The 14,956-nt window shown below is 51.3% G+C and overlaps 1 protein-coding gene across 5 annotated transcripts; it reads right to left on the reverse strand.

Moving 5' to 3' along the window:
* Positions 1-239: 239 nt before the first annotated feature.
* PRR14 (proline rich 14) lies at positions 240-5,846 on the reverse strand. 5 transcript variants are annotated; one of them, XM_027126380.1, is made up of 12 exons: positions 5,151-5,846; positions 4,287-4,358; positions 3,994-4,162; positions 3,230-3,351; positions 2,968-3,157; positions 2,638-2,681; positions 2,326-2,435; positions 1,437-2,025; positions 1,225-1,300; positions 1,057-1,148; positions 713-784; positions 240-622 (listed from the first exon to the last, which is right to left on the reverse strand). In XM_027126380.1, the coding sequence occupies exons 2-12, from the start codon at positions 4,307-4,309 to the stop codon at positions 343-345; spliced, it is 1,767 nt and encodes a 588-aa protein (XP_026982181.1). In that variant the 5' UTR covers positions 4,310-4,358; positions 5,151-5,846; the 3' UTR covers positions 240-342. The 5 variants fall into 5 exon arrangements, with proteins under 5 accessions (XP_026982181.1, XP_026982183.1, XP_026982184.1 ...); XM_027126382.1 differs by having other exon boundaries at positions 1,231-1,300; positions 5,151-5,845; XM_027126383.1 differs by lacking the exon at positions 4,287-4,358 and having other exon boundaries at positions 5,151-5,844.
* Positions 5,847-14,956: the final 9,110 nt, after the last annotated feature.

Genomic DNA, 14,956 nt, shown 5'->3' on the forward strand with positions numbered 1-14,956 from the left:
TGAGAGAACCCTGACCAGGGTCACATTAGCTTCTGGAGCATACTCAGAAGTATCCCTCCACATAGGAAAATTCTCAAATCAAGAGGGTATCTCCAATGACCATTCCTCTACCCCCTCCCTATATCCAACCTTCATCATCTTCCCTGGTCCCTCCCGTTTCCCAGTTTCGGGTGCCAAAGTAGAAACATCAGCCGGTACTGCCAGTTAATCTCAAACTCAGCTAGAGACATACAAAAGAATCAGAAACATATCGAAAACTTTACTAGAAACACAGAGAAAAAAATATAACTGTCTCAGAGACTTCCCCTCCCTCCAGGACGGATGGACAAACAGATGGAGCTTCTAAGTCCGATGGGGCCGCTCTCGATCCCCTTCCTCCTCCTCCAGGAGCAAGGCATCCAGCTCCTGCAGTCGCTGCTGCAGCAGGGGTCCTACATCTGGGCTGGGGGCCAGATTGGGAGTAAGGGTCCTGCCAGCTGCAGCCCGGGCCCCGCGAGATGGCCGCCGGGATCGAGGAAGACTACTGTCCCGAAACTCCACAGTTCGCCGGAGCTTCCTTGAGCTGGTGAAAATCAGAGTCCCGTTGCGCTCCCGGGGTTCCTCAAAGATGGTCTCAAAGGTCCTGGACCAGGCAGGGAGGAGTGCTGGTTACCAGCACGCCCCCTGGTTCCAGATTTCCCTCTGTCACCCCCAAGCCTTCAAAGTTTCTCACCTCCTGGTTGTGGGTGACTGGTAATTCTTGTTGGTGTAAATTTCTTCTAAGCTGAACTCCTTCTTGTTCAACCTGTGAGCAAAGAGGAGCAGAGGCCTCTGAGAAACCTGGGGCCAGTGGGCCTGGAGAAGGGATAATCAAGGCCTGGTCTGTATTTCAGTTTCTAGGACGTGCCAGGAGTGCTGCCTGAGGCAGACAAATGGTTCTAAGCATAAACCATGTCCAGACCAAATTGACTCCTCCAAGCTGGACTGTGCTCCCTGAGAGGAGATGAAGCCACACTCAGGGGATCTGAGCCTACACCTGTTTGGCCAAGGCAGCTCTGTGCACAAGAAGCCTCTCACCTGATTGGTCGAGGCAGCCCCATTGGTGTAAGGTTTGGTTGAGAACGGGCCGGTGTCCTGCGTATTCTGAATCGAGAAACCTTTCCCATGGTCTGCAAAAACGGGGCAGAGTGTAAAAGTGCAGCATGGGCTCAGGCTCCCACTTGTCTCCTCCCCCTTCATCTGTACCTCTACCTTGGTCTTGGGGTCTGAAAGCACCTGGTCTTCTGAGGCCCTTGGCTCCTTCCTCTTGGTTGAGCTCAACCTGCAGAGAAGGTCAAAGCTCAGGGCCAAACAGCATTCACAGCAACATCCCCATCTCCTGCCCACTGGATACTAGGGAAGGAGGCTGGGCCCAGACTATGGCCAGAGCTTTAAGGAGGGTTTATCAAGAGCACTACCTGGGTTCTGCAGGTTCAGAGAAGGAAGAAGTGGACGTGGTAGACGAGCAAGATGTGACGAGGGGAGGAGAGCCTCCCACTCCTCCAAGAGGGAAGACCTCTTTCCGGAGACAGGGCCGAGGGGGTGGCGGGGCTCGGGCCATCTCTCCACCACCCACAGTGTGCCGCCGAGGCCGTGGCCGGCTTGGGTGGGGTGGAGCAGGGGGCCAGCTGCAGGTATCTGGGCCAGGGGGCCCCAGATCAGGGCAGGAGTGGCTTCGGCCCAGAGAGGGCTTAGGGAGAGGTGCTGGGGGATTCTGGTCTTGGGCCCGCCATTGGCGGATAGGGGGCCGGGGACTGACAGATGCAGTGCCCTCAGCAGCCCCAGACTGCTCGGCCTCTGAGATGGCAATCTTCAACTCCAACTTCATGGGGGGTGATGGGGGCGGGGGCCGTGGGGCTTTGTTGGGTGTGAGGAAGATGTCAGCAAAGCTCTCCAGCTTGGAGCGGACGGAATGGAAGAGGGGGGCCAAGCCCCAGGGACTGAGGCGGGGGCGTAAAAGGCTGGATGGCGGTGGGGTCGATGGGAGCTCCAGAACAGGATCTGGGGCTGAGGAAAGGAGAGGGTCAGGTGGGTATTCCTCAGCTGCAGGTGTCTAAGCCCCACTTCAGTAGCCTTAGTCCCTCCCCAAACACTAATCTTTGCCCACAGAGGAATAAGCCCATCCCTAAAATACCAAGCCCTAAATTTAGAAGTTAAGCTTCAGGTCTCTGAAGTCTAAACCCCATCTTCATACACCAAGCTCTGCCCCAGGAGGGGGTTAAGCCCCATCCCCAACTCGTCACCTCACACTTCTAAGCTCAGCTAGAATGTTCCAGAACCCCAAGTCTCATCCATCTGAGTCCTTACCTGGTGGTGGGCTCTCCAGAGGGTTTGCAGACAGGGCAGATGGCTGGAATGAGGGTTCCACATCCCTGGGTGGAGGCTTTGGCTGGTGAACCATCATCCTTGGCTCAGTTCTGGGGTGAAGGGGCAAGTTAAAGGCTGAGGAAGCTTCCAGATTCAGATCCCACCTGAGCCAGCACATCCCCTGTCCCTTAAGGCTTCTGAAAGTGCTACAAGGAAGGACTGGACATGTAAATTCTGATGCCCCTAGCTCTGGCTGCCTGGATAATGGCTGTTGCCTGCACATCTTGATAATCCCTTCCCCAGCCCTCTCACCTTCTCGCTGGGACGGTGAAGTTGGGAGTCTCATCGGCAAAGCCCTGGATATAAACAGGGGATGGTTGTGAGGAGGCAGGGAAGCCCCCTGTGGTCTCCGTAGCTTCCCACATCCCGACTCTCTCGGTCTCCAGATTCCTGCCTGGGTTCACACTAAAGACTTTTTCATATAGGTCTTTGCTCAGACAGTGTCTTCCGCCCTAAAACGCTGTCCTCCTTGCTCTGAGCAAAATCCACCCCAGACTCAGCCCTCCTACCCCTGTCTTCTATGCCCACTGGCATGCCTGCCCCCAGCTGAACTCCTGACATCTTTCCCTGAAGTTTCCATACCTCCGCTGGGGGTCTGGAGCTGGCAATGTCCTCTAGCATCACCACCAGAGTGGGCTGGGGGGCCTGGTCCACCTTTTGTGAAGGGCCCTCCTCTGGGCCAGGTGTTGTCCTTGATCGCCGCCTCAGTGTGGAATGGGGCCAATGCACACGGCTCAAGGGCTCTCGGCATAAGTGCAGTGGGTTGGGAGGCCTAGAGAGGGACCAGGAATATCAGTGGGGCTCAGCTGTGTTCCCAGCTTACCCCCCATCCTGCCATGCTCACCTGGCTTGTGGGGACCACGTGGCCTGTCGGGGTGGTGAGGCAGGTGGATGGCTGTGGACAGAATCCCGATGGTTGCTGCAGTGCCGTGGGGTGGAGATCTCCTCTTGGGGCACCAGGGGGACCTATGGGAGGAGGAAGTGTCAAGAGCAAGGTGACTGAATGAGGCTGGACAGGACCTCCCTGTGCCTAACAGTGCCCTATGCCACAAAAATGACACAAATCGTGGCTAGAATTCATTCAAGATCCCCAAAGAAGAGGTCAGTGATGGCCCTCAATTAAGGGCCAGATATGACAGTGTCCTGAGCTGCTGGTGTGGGAGCTGGATGTCACCCAGGCTATTTGAAGAAATGAAAAGGAGAGGGTGACCTGGAGTGAGTCACTGCCCTATTTGGGGCCTCAGTTTTTCTAATCTGTGCAATGGAGCCAAAGTCCTCAGCCTGCTTCCCAAGGATTGCCTAGAAGTTGGGCTGGGAAGAAAGCAGAAGGGTTTCTCATACTTAAGAGTTGTAGGGATGTGGTTTCAGCCCAACAGAGTTGGTAGTGGGGAATGGGCACTGGAGACACTGCCCAATTCCAGGCTGGAGTGAGAGCCAAGGAAAAACAAAAGACAAAAAAAAAAAAAATCTAGCATTAGGGAGGCTGCCTGATGGACGAGTGTGAGTGTGAGGTGTTTGGACCTCAGTTATCCTCACTAGTGATCTAGTTTGACTTTGGTACTGAGGGGACCTGAGGGAGAAGGGGGCCTCTCAGTTCAAGGGGCTCACCATGTGGGCAGCCATGACATCTTCCAGGACCACGGCCAGGACCCGCCGAGAGGCTTTTTCCAACGGCGAAGGGGCCCCGAGGGGCTGCAGCTTCGGCCGTTTGGGGCTCCTGGCTCCCCATAACGCTCGAGCCAGGGGCTGGCGGCACAGACCCTGCCGGCCAGGCGGGCTGGAGGATGAGAGAAGCAGAGGACGGTCGCCTGAGCCTGTTGTTGGCTCTGTGGTTTCCCCGGTACGGCCACCAGGCTCCCCGTTTCCCGGGCTCAAGACAGGCGGGCGGGGTGCGCTCTCACCTGGAGTCCCCGGGCAAGTCCATGGGGGAAGCGGCGGCTCCGGGGAGTCCCTGGGGGATCCCAGGCTCCAGCCTGGGGTGGGGGGGGAGCGGGGGAGCCGGGAGTGAAGGCCAGCCCCTCCCGTGGGGCTCCGCCCTTCATGGTCCGCCCGCGGCTCCCGGTAGCTCACGGGCCGGAGCCCTGGGGCGCGTAAGGGCGCCCCCGCCTGGCTGCCAGGAACGGGTGTCTTCCCGCTGCCGCCGCAGCGACCAGCGGATCACTCGCGCCCTGTCTGGGCCGCGAAAACCTGGATTGCTGCGGCCCCCGTTCTCCCCCGGCCCGAGCCTCCTGGGGCCTTTGTCCCTGCAGATTCCGCCCGGAGATTCCCCCGGGATCAGCTGGGATCCCAGTCCTCGGAGGCTCAGTTTCCGCCGGAACCCTCTTCAATTCTCATCCACCCCCAGCGAGTGGCCGAGGACTCCGAAGCAATACTCCCACACGCCGACGGTTCCCCACTCCCACTAGATCCCCTAGACTAGACCCCCGCGGAAAGAATCCTACAGCGCGGTTCCTCCAAACAGACGCCGCGCGAGGATCCTCCTCTCCCTGTGAGCTTCGGCTCCGCAAAGCTCCACTCAGACAGGGGCGGCCCGAGCTTGAGCATCAGGAACTCAGTCCGGATCCCTGGGGATCCACTGTCAAGCAGATACCCCCCCTTCACTCCAATCCCGGGAGGTCCCGCCCACAGACCCCCTCCCTCCGCCCTCCCCTGATCCCCGCCCAGCTCTCTCCCCAGCCGGGGACCAGATGGTTCAAAAGTTTCTTTCCCTCCCTCCTCCCGCCCTCTCTGCAGCCGTTCGGTGCCCTCCCCCACGCGCCGCTCACCGCCGCCTCCCGCGGATCCCGGGTCTTCGACGGCTGCCACCTCCGGCTCCTTTAAAACTAGCCTTACCCAGCACTGCCCAACCGCCGAGGGCCTTCTTCTCGAAGCCTTGGGGCACCGCCCAATCGCCGGTCCCCGTCTTCCGGGGTGGTGAGAAACTAAGTGAAGCCGCCTGGCGGCCATCATCCCTAGGGGCAAGAAGCCAAATTTGGCAGCGCCGCCATTATAATTGAGGGCAGATTACGCTAAACCAGATGAACCGAAGTAGGCCGGACGGCGTCATCTTCTCCGGTCAGTGAGTGGCCGAAGGCTATGGCAAGTTTCTTGAGCTATTGAGGCAACTGTCCTGAAGCTAGGTTGCCGCCACGTTTTTTAAGGGCATCTTCCGGTTCTTTCGTTTTTAGGCCAATAAACGTGAACCGAGTGCTAACGATATGTGAAATTCCCAATTTCCTAGAGAGGCCCCATTGAGCCCGTTTCCAGTACCATCGAAGGCTCCTGAACCGGGTTCTCACGTTGCAGGGAAGAGTTTGGCTAGGGCTGGTGCCGCCTCAGGCTCCTTTGCTCGCACGGTGGCCTGGAGAGACTGGGCTCGGTCAAAGTGGGGAAGAGGGTGGGGCATTGAGCTTCACTTTACCCAAATGTTCTATAGAGGGCTCAGTACAGAGGCGTCATTGCAGGAGACCAGTAACCACCTTGGCGTGCTTGATGGGTCCGCTTTTCTCTGGGGCTCCCACGAGCCCTCTTTCAAGAGGGGCCTGGCTGATGGGGTGTGTAAATAGTCCTTAGTAGTAGGGGATCGGGGATGGAATCCTGCTGCTTAGAGAGGCTGCGTCACGGAAATTTTATACCAGGAGCCTGCTGTTGGTGGGGAGGTAGTGGGCATGTACTGGCTTCTTGTACTGTGAAGGCGCCCTCACTGCCTAACCAAAGCCCATGCCTCCACTAGTTCTCCTTCCCCAGGATTCCCTGGTCCAAACTAGTACTCTTCTTTTTTTTCTTTATTTAAAAAAAATTATTTATTTTTGGCCGCGCTCCCAGGGCATGCGGGATCTTAATTCCCCGACCAGGGATCGAGCCCCTGCCCCCTACAGTGGAAGCTGGGAGTCCTAACCACTAGACCGCCAGGGGATTCCCTAGTATTTATTTTCTTGATAGAACAAAAAAGCCTGGAGCCTAGAATCCTGGGTCTGAGATGAAGGTGCGGAGTGACCTACTCAGCCCAGCATAATTCTCTTTTATGGGATTGAATGATAAGAGTAATGATCCAGAAAGGAAGATATGGAAAGAACAGCATCGGTAAGAGTTGGTGTGGAAAATGAAGACTCCCGACTCTAACCAAGGACTCATCCAGATAGGTCTCTGGGACTACAGTGACTCTCTGTAGCACAAGGCCTGCTGGGGCCTCTGGAAATGCATGGTGAGACTTCTGGTGCGAATAAGCAACAGTTCTTCCAACCAGAAGTGTTCTCTCTCCCCGCTGGAGCAGGGCCGGCTACACAGGTGCCTGAGGATGTTCCCTGCTGGTATGGTGATGCTTCCAGCTGTGAGTAGAGATCCCTCTCAACTTTGATGAGTTGAGAGGGCCCCTGTAGGCTTTCACTTTCCTGCTTAAATACACAGGTGTTTCCCAGACTCCAGGGCAATGAAAACATTTCAAGGGCCGAGCAAGCCTGATCTGAGTTTTGAGGGCAAAGGAAGTAGCCTAAAGAAAGGGCCTGAGAATCTGGCGGGGAGGGCCCAGCCCTATGATCCTAACTTGGGGTGCTGGAGTTCATCAAATTGAATAAGGTGGACTGCGGTTTCTTGGCCCTCAGCCCAGGCCAGCAGTGACGAGCCTTCACACCCTCACGGCCTTGCCTCTGGAAATAACCCTAGAGGGAGGATTTCCAGTCACCTCTTTGTGACTACCATTTCAAAAACTCTTACTTTATCCACCACCTGTGTACACACCCCAGGTGTGGCCAGTGTGTGCTGATCCAGTGGCAAGAGGCCTCACCCAGCCTCCTACGGGACAGGTGATGTGGCTGGAGATTGGCACATCCGTGTATCTATTCTTAAGAAAATCTGGACCCCTTTAGGCTCTGGGCTCACATCTGCTTAACTGTTCCTGGCCTTAGTGGTCTCATTTGTAAAATGGGAACAATAAACCCTGTCGTGCCTGCCTCAAAATAGACTTAGAAGATCAAGTGAGAAGGCACATCTGAAAGTGCCTGATAAGTAAGTTAAGTCTCAGGCTGCAGGTAAAAAGAGGATGATAAAAACTGCCTCTTTCCCTCAGAGTGCTCTATCCCTTCTGGTCCTCAAGCCAGCTACTCTGCTCAGTATCTTTCTCTGTAGAAGCCTCTAGCCTGAGCTCTAGATCAGCCAGGGAGGATTGGGTTGGGTTGTGGCTGCAGGGTGTTGAGATGGAGGGATGTTCAGTTATAGCCCTTTGCCAAGAACCACCCCAGAGAAATGACAGGAAGTCTTGGGTTTGGGTTGCTACTCTGGTTCGCATCAACCATTCAACAAAATTTCATTACCTGTGTGCCATGCTGTGGGAACAGACAGGTGCCTGTCCCTAGGAGTTTGGAGTTTATATGCCTGTGACAAGGTGGCCGTTGCCTCTGCTGCTTCCCTCAGCCTCAGTCCCCTCCACCCTGAAGTATTTAGTCCACCAGGTGCCAGCACACTCCTGTCCAATTTAGTTCCCCTGGTGAGGAGCTTTCAAGACCACCTCTGGGGGCTCTCCCACTCTGGTCAGCTACTTGCTAGAATTTTTATTTATCTGGGGAAAGTGGTCCTGCCCATCATCTAACTCGTCTTCCCCAGTCTAGAACCATCTGCCACCACTACTATCCTCACCTCCTTTTATTATTTATTTATTTATTTATTTAAGTGGGTATGATAGGCAGGTGTCAAGTTTGGAGGAACTGAATGGTAAAGTGATAGGGCCTGGACTTCCCTGGCGGTCCAGTGGTTAAGACTCCACACTTCCCCTGCAGGGGGCACGGGTTCAATCCTTGGTCAGGGAACTAAGATGCCACTTATCCCACAGTGCGGCCAGAAAAAAAGTGATAGGGCTTATGGTGAGGATGTCAGGGGAAGGAAGAACATTGGGAGGATTAGAGAGAGAGTCAAGAAGTGTAAAGGGAGCTACCTATTAGTATCTGAAACAGATGTATGTCACTGTGCCAGTTATTCATTTATTACCTCTTGGAAAAAAATTCATTCTTTTTGCATGCTCTGTGAAAATGGATCTGGGCCCTTTAACTACTTTTTCTTTCCCAGCTGGCACAATTAATGTTTTGTCAGTAGAGAGTTGGGGAGACATTGCAGGAAGGAAGGGCTTTGCTTCCTGGTTCCCATGAGCCCTACTGGCAGGCTCCTGAAGTACGTAGTGGCCAGCGGCACCCAAATGCCAGCAGCTTCCCCTGGTACACCCCTTGGACAGTTTAATGGTACAGTGCCTCTGGTGAGACACCTTTCCATGAACAGTTTTCCCTGGCACCCTAGAGGGAAGATTTCCAGCATGTTCCACCAGAGTGACACTCCAGTGACTTCTGTGTTCTCCCCCCAAAATTCTGGATCTCAGCTCCAGGGAGGCCCAGGTAGAGGCTCTTTCTTAGGTGCAGTATCTCCAGCTGAGGGGTAGTGGCTGCTCTTATAGCTGCTATTCCTGCATTCTTTAGAATTCTCTTTCCTTCTTACTATCTATAGCAGGCAGAATTGTGTCCCTCAGAATTGTGTCCCAGTTCCTGTGACTGTGACCTTATTTGGAAATAGAGTCTTTGCAGACATAATCATTGAAATCATACTGTATCTGGTTGGGCCTCAATCCAATTACTGGTGTCCTTGTAAGAAGAAGGAAATTTGGACACAGACTCATGGAAAGGAGAAGGCCATGTGAAGACACACAAAGAGACATGCAAGAAGAACGCCATGTGGTAACAGAGGCAGAGATTAGAGTGATGCATGTACAAATCTAAGGAATGCCAGAGATCACCAGCAAACCACCAGAAGCTAGGAAGAGGCACGGAAAGATTCCCCCTAGGGTCTCAAAGGGAGTATGGCCCTGCTGATGCCTTGATTTCAGGATTCTAGTCTCCAGGACTACGAGAGAATAGATTTATGTTGTCTTAAGGCACCCAATTTGTGGTAATTTGTCACGGCAACCCTAGGAAACTAATACATAATCCAATCCCTCATTTCTCTAATTCCCTTTTTTAGTTGATCATTCTTTTTTTTAAAAGTATTTTTAAATTTTATTTATTTGGCTGAATCAGGTCCTAGTCATGGCACACAGGATCTTCGTTGCAGTGCGTGGGCTTTTCTCTAGTTGTGGTGCACGAGCTCCAGAGCGTAGAGGCTTGGTTGCTCCAGAGTGCGGGGTCTTAGTTGCCCCGTGGCATGTGGGATCCCAGTTCCCCATCCAGAGGCTGAACCCATGTCCCCTGCATTGGGAGGGACCACTGGACCACCCGGAAAGTCCCGATGATTCTTTTTTTTTTTTGGCTGCGCCGCATGGCTTGCAGGATCTCAGTTCCCTGACCAGGGATTGAACCTGGGCCACAGCAGTGAAAGCCCAGAATCCTAACCACTAAGCCACCCCAATTATTGGGAACTCCCAATAATTCTGTTTAATAAACTTCTGCTTGTTGAAATTGCTATGTGGATTCTCCCAATTGCACCCACACTTATACCATCACCAACAAAAATACTAGTGTTTTAGCACTAAAGAAAATGGAATATACGAATCTTGAAAGTTCCTACTGCAATTACTATGCAGATATTTCAGAGAGTAGGCCATTTTTGAGAGAGGTTTAAAATCTGCATTGCAGACATATTCCTTAAATGCATTTTGAATGCTCCTATCGCACCTGAGAAAAAAATAATAAATGAGAGCAGATGGTGCCTGTGAGGACAGCTGGCTCAACTGAAATGGAGAAAGTTGGACTAGACAGCTGCCATGTTATCTAAAGGCCATTCCTGACATCCTGTGGTTTCAGGTGGAGGCCAGCTCTAGACAACACTCAGAAAACAAGTCCAGGTAGAGGTTTCTAGAAATGACTGTACCTGATACTATAGGCTGAGAAGGCAGAGGGGCAGTGGTATCAGTGGCAATGCTGAGGCAGGGAGGTCCACGACACACACAAAATACATTCACCTGGCTATGACCTTTCCTCCAGAGAAAGAGGCCTAGACATGGGAGGCAAGGGCCCTGGCTGGTCAAGAAGGCTCTAGGGCTTCCCTGGTGGCGCAATGGTTAAGAATCCGCCTGCCAAGGCAGGGGACGTGGGTTCGAGCCCTGGCCCGGGAGGATCCCACATGCTGCAGAGCAACGGGGCCCATGCGCCACAACTGCTAAGCCTGCGCTTTAGAACCCACGAGCCACAACTACTGAAGCCTGTGCTTCTAGAGCCCGTGTTCCACAACAAGAGAAGCCACCGCAATGAGAAGCCCGCGCACCACAACGAAGAGTAGCCCCCGCTCACCGCAACTAGAGAAAACCTGTGCGCAGCAAAGAAGACCCAACGCAGCCAAAAATAAATAAATCAATAAAAAAAAGAAGGCTATAAATATGGGATGACATGTCCATTTATTTGCTCAACACACTTTTAAAACTCAAACCACATGCCAGACACAAAAAATACTGTAGTGAGCAAGACAGTGAGAGTCCTTGTCCACAGACAGACAAGTAAACAGACCAGGGCCTAGTGAGATAAATGCTAAACTCAGCTTATGTGCAGGTTCCCAAAAGTGCACATAAGCAGAGCTAGAGAAACCTCAGAGAAGGTGATGAATCATCTAAGAACTGAGGGAAAGGGGGTCGGTGGGGAGACTGTGCATGGGTCATCCCAACTGTGCAAAGGACCAGAGGACAAAACTCGGGAGGCTGCAAATAATTGGGTGTCAGCCTCTCAGAACTAATGCATGCCTTTTAGAATAAATATGTTGGGGCTTCCCTGATGGCGCAGTGGTTAAGAATCCGCCTGCCGATGCTGGGGACACGGGTTTGAGCCCTGGTCGAGGAAGATCCCACATGCTGCAGAGCAGCTGGGCCCATTCGCCACAGCTACTGAGCCTGCGCTATAGAGCCTGTGAGCCACAACTACTGAGGCCCGTGCGCCTAGAGCCCGTGCTCCACAGCAAGAGAAGCCACCGCCATGAGAAGCCCGTGCGCCACAACGAAGAGTAGCCCCTGCTCACCGCAACTAAAGAAAGCCCATGCGCAGCAACGAACACCCAATGCAGCCAAAAATAAATAAAATAAATTAAAAAAAAAAAAACATTTTCCCAAGGTTCAGGCATCCAACCTCTTTTCCTTGGTTCCAACTGTCATTATATCCTCTAGGCCAGTGATTCCCCACTTGGGGGGGTGACTCCCCACTACCCCACCCCTCAGGGGGTGTTTGGCAATGTATAGAGACATTTTTTGGTTGTCCAGCATGGGGGTGGGGGTGGGGGGGAACGGAAGGTCCAGGGAGGGCTATGTGTGCGCTACTGACATCTAGTGGGTAGAGGCTAGGGATGCTTCCACTAAACATCCTACCATGCACAGGACAGCGCCTCACAACCAAGAATTCTCTGACTCAAAATATTAATAGTGCTGCGATTGAGAAATCCTCCTCTAGGCCTGCACATCTAATTGGCTGCTAAACATTTTCACATGGTTGATGAGCCGAGAGCTTATTTTTTTCTAGATATTTTAGTTGACTATTCAACTACACTTTACTCCTGTTGCTAGCATATGACCTAAAATCCTGTTACCCGAGTCCTTCCTTCTCATGGTTTTCCCATGCCAGTCCCGAGTCTATTGTGTACCTGTAGTTTAGGACAAATCCATGGGGGAAAAAAACAGGCAAAGTTTCTCTCCTCAAGGAGCTTACCTTCCAAAGCGGGAGAATGGACAATTTCTAATCGACATAGATAAGGGATCCTTCCTTATCTATGGATAATGGGTGGGCCCAGGGGTATCAGCTGTCTTGCTCAAAACCAGCCAGCCCTGCTCAGTGAAAAAGTGTCCCTTGTCCTCTACCATGCTCAGAATGCCCCGTGGACATGCGTGTAGGTGAAAACAGGTTTGTAATTATCTGAGTACAGAACCTATATTTATTTTATATAGAAGCACAAACTTACAAGTACAGTTTTAATCCTGACTTTTCCAGAAAGGCCTGTATAAATGGAGGAAAGACTGTATTTTGTTTTGTTTGGAACTTTGCCAAGAATTATTTGCCATTTTGGAAAATCATTGCACAGATGGCCACACTTGAATTTGAATCAGCAGCACAACCCATCTGTGACAGCCTGAGTTTGTAGCTGCTGTGTTCATAGAAATCCTATATGTAGTGCAAGCATATTTCCATATGATTGCTTCACTAAATCCTTTGGCAAAGCCCTGCCCAAGCATTTACATATTGAGATATACATTACTTTTTTTTTTAAAGGATAATATAATACACAAAAGTGCACAAATCTTAATGAATCTCAATGTTCTTATTCTTAAATAGAGACCACAGTCCCTACCCTCACATGGAGCGTTGATCAAGGTTAGATGATTCTAAGAAGGTTGTTGTGCACCTGGGGCAATGTAGAAATTCCACAAAGGTGCTCAGCTCCCTACTGGCTTCTCTCAGGACAGGAACCCAGTTAATTTTGCGGCCAGGACGCACTCTCCGAGGCCTTGTGGGTCAGCAGAACAGAAGGAGCTGAGGTGGAATAGCCCAGAGGACGCTGACCAATGCGGGCTCGCTACATGGTAACCTCCGGAGACTCCTGATCCTGTTCTTGCGAACCCGGCCTCCTGTCAGGCGTTACCTAGCAACAGCGTCCTAGAGTCTGGCCCAAGAGGCCAATCAGCACGTACTTAGTTATTTCAGTGATGGGAACAGTCCAGTCACCGGGCGCTGTCAACAGCCACCTCCTCAAGCTAATCTCCGCAAGCACCAATGAGGGGTTAGGAATTTTAAGAGCTGGAGCTGAGTATTCGGAGCTGGCTCTTATTTGATAAGACCACCTAGGGGGAGGGAATGACCAGCTTCCGACTGCATCTGAATGATGGTTGTGAAGGCAGGTCGCCGCCATATTCTCTTAGGACGTTTTCCGGTACCATTGTCCACTCTGAGTACCAGAGTGACCCATGACGTTGTGATTCCTCTGTTTGGGCCGCAGCTTGGCCCCACGCAAAGCCAAATCCGGGCTGGCTCAGACACCGGGTCTAGCAGGGCAGTGTCTCCTTGGTCCGGAAAAGAGAGTAGCTCTTGGATTGGGGCATCTAGGACCTGGGGACTGGAAGAATTCAAGCGCCGCCCTAGTCCCGTTCCACATCTGCAGCCCAGAGCCTGGATCCGAGCCGAGGAGGCTGTGAGCGCGGCGGAGTATTTCTTCTTGGAGAAGTGGTGAAATCCGAGGCGCAGAAGGCCCTTTACCGAAAGTGATACTAGAACCCTATGGCCACCTGAGGGCGCTCCGTGAGGCCCTTTAGTGGTCTCCCTTTGCCCATTTTTGCTCACTCTTTATTCATCTATTCACGATGTACGTAAGCCAGTTCTTGGGCTAGAACTGCAGATGCGGACTACTCATGGCAAAATGCCTGGAGCTGAGGGGAACAGAGGGGATAGTGGGCTGAGGCTTGGGGAGGGACTGTCCTAGAGTGCCTCTTGAAAGCCTTTTTTTTTTTTTTTTAATAATTTACTATGACCATCTTGCTGTGTCTATGACTACAGCATAGTTTTTTTTTTAAACGGCTTTATTGACATGTTATTCACATACCATGTAATTCACCCATTTAAAGTGTAAAATTCAGTGTTCTTTAGTATATTTAGAGTTATGAAACCATCACCACAATCAACTAAACACATTGTCATCACTCCAGAAAGAAACTCCCCAGCCATCACTCCCCATTCTCCTCTCCTCCAGCCCCTGGCAACCACTGATCTACTTTATCTCTCTGTAGATTTGCCTTTTCTGGACATTTCATGTAAATGGAATCATAAGACATGTGGTCTTTTTTAATCCGGCTTATTTCACTTGGCATGTTTTTAAAGTTCATCCGTGTTATAACATGAATCATTATTTAGAATTTTTTTAATAGATTTTAGTTTTAGAGTAGTTTAGAGTTCACAGTAGAATTGAGCTGAATGTACAGAGTTCCCATATTCCTCTGCCCTCCCCCCAGCCTCCCCCACTATCAACAACCCATACCAGAGTGGCACATTTGTTACAATCTATGAACCTACATTGACTCATCATTATCACTCAAAGTCCATAGTTTACATTAAGATTCACAAAACTCTAACAGGAAACCTGATGGCTTCTTCCAGATTAACAGGAATTACATGGGACTGAATGAACTGATAAATATGATTTATAATTTTATGACTTTTTGTCTAAAATATTACTGGCTGGCTTTTAATCTCTGTTTTCCAGAAAACCTTTCCTCTTATGCTATGACCTACAAAAAGTTGATAAAGTATACCTCTGTATTGTAAATGAAGATGAAACATTGCTCTTTTTCTCTCTGCCTGATCCCTCCAGAATTTGGCTTCTCTAGCTAGCTCCCCTCTGGACTTGATGGCTTCTTGCGACCAGGTTACAACTAGTTATACTAATCATTGAAATTTGTTCTCTTTATGTTGTTCTCCAATTGCTTATGCCTTGTGTCTCTCTCTGCTGTACTATGACCTTATTAATGTTACTAGCTATATTACTTATATCCTGTCTATTTTATAAGATTGTTACCTCTTGCATTACCTAATGTATCATCAGGCCTCCAACAAAATTAATGATGGCTAAATGTCTTGAGGCAATTGATCATACACATAAC

Source organism: Aethalodelphis obliquidens, unplaced genomic scaffold, assembly GCF_003676395.1.
Source record: "Aethalodelphis obliquidens isolate GAN/ISIS:26980383/991018 unplaced genomic scaffold, ASM367639v1 scaffold30, whole genome shotgun sequence".
Taxonomy (NCBI): Eukaryota; Metazoa; Chordata; class Mammalia; order Artiodactyla; family Delphinidae; genus Aethalodelphis; species Aethalodelphis obliquidens.

Bases quoted from the DNA above. Each gene is read 5' to 3' on its own strand.
- PRR14 (XM_027126380.1), bottom strand. From the start codon at position 4,309: ATGGACTTGCCCGGGGACTCCAG. The intron at 2,682-2,967 runs GTATGGAAACTT...GTTTATATCCAG, and splicing joins GCTCCAGACCCCCAGCGGAG to GGCTTTGCCGATGAGACTCC. The intron at 2,026-2,325 runs GTAAGGACTCAG...TCCTTTCCTCAG, and splicing joins TCTGGAGAGCCCACCACCAG to CCCCAGATCCTGTTCTGGAG.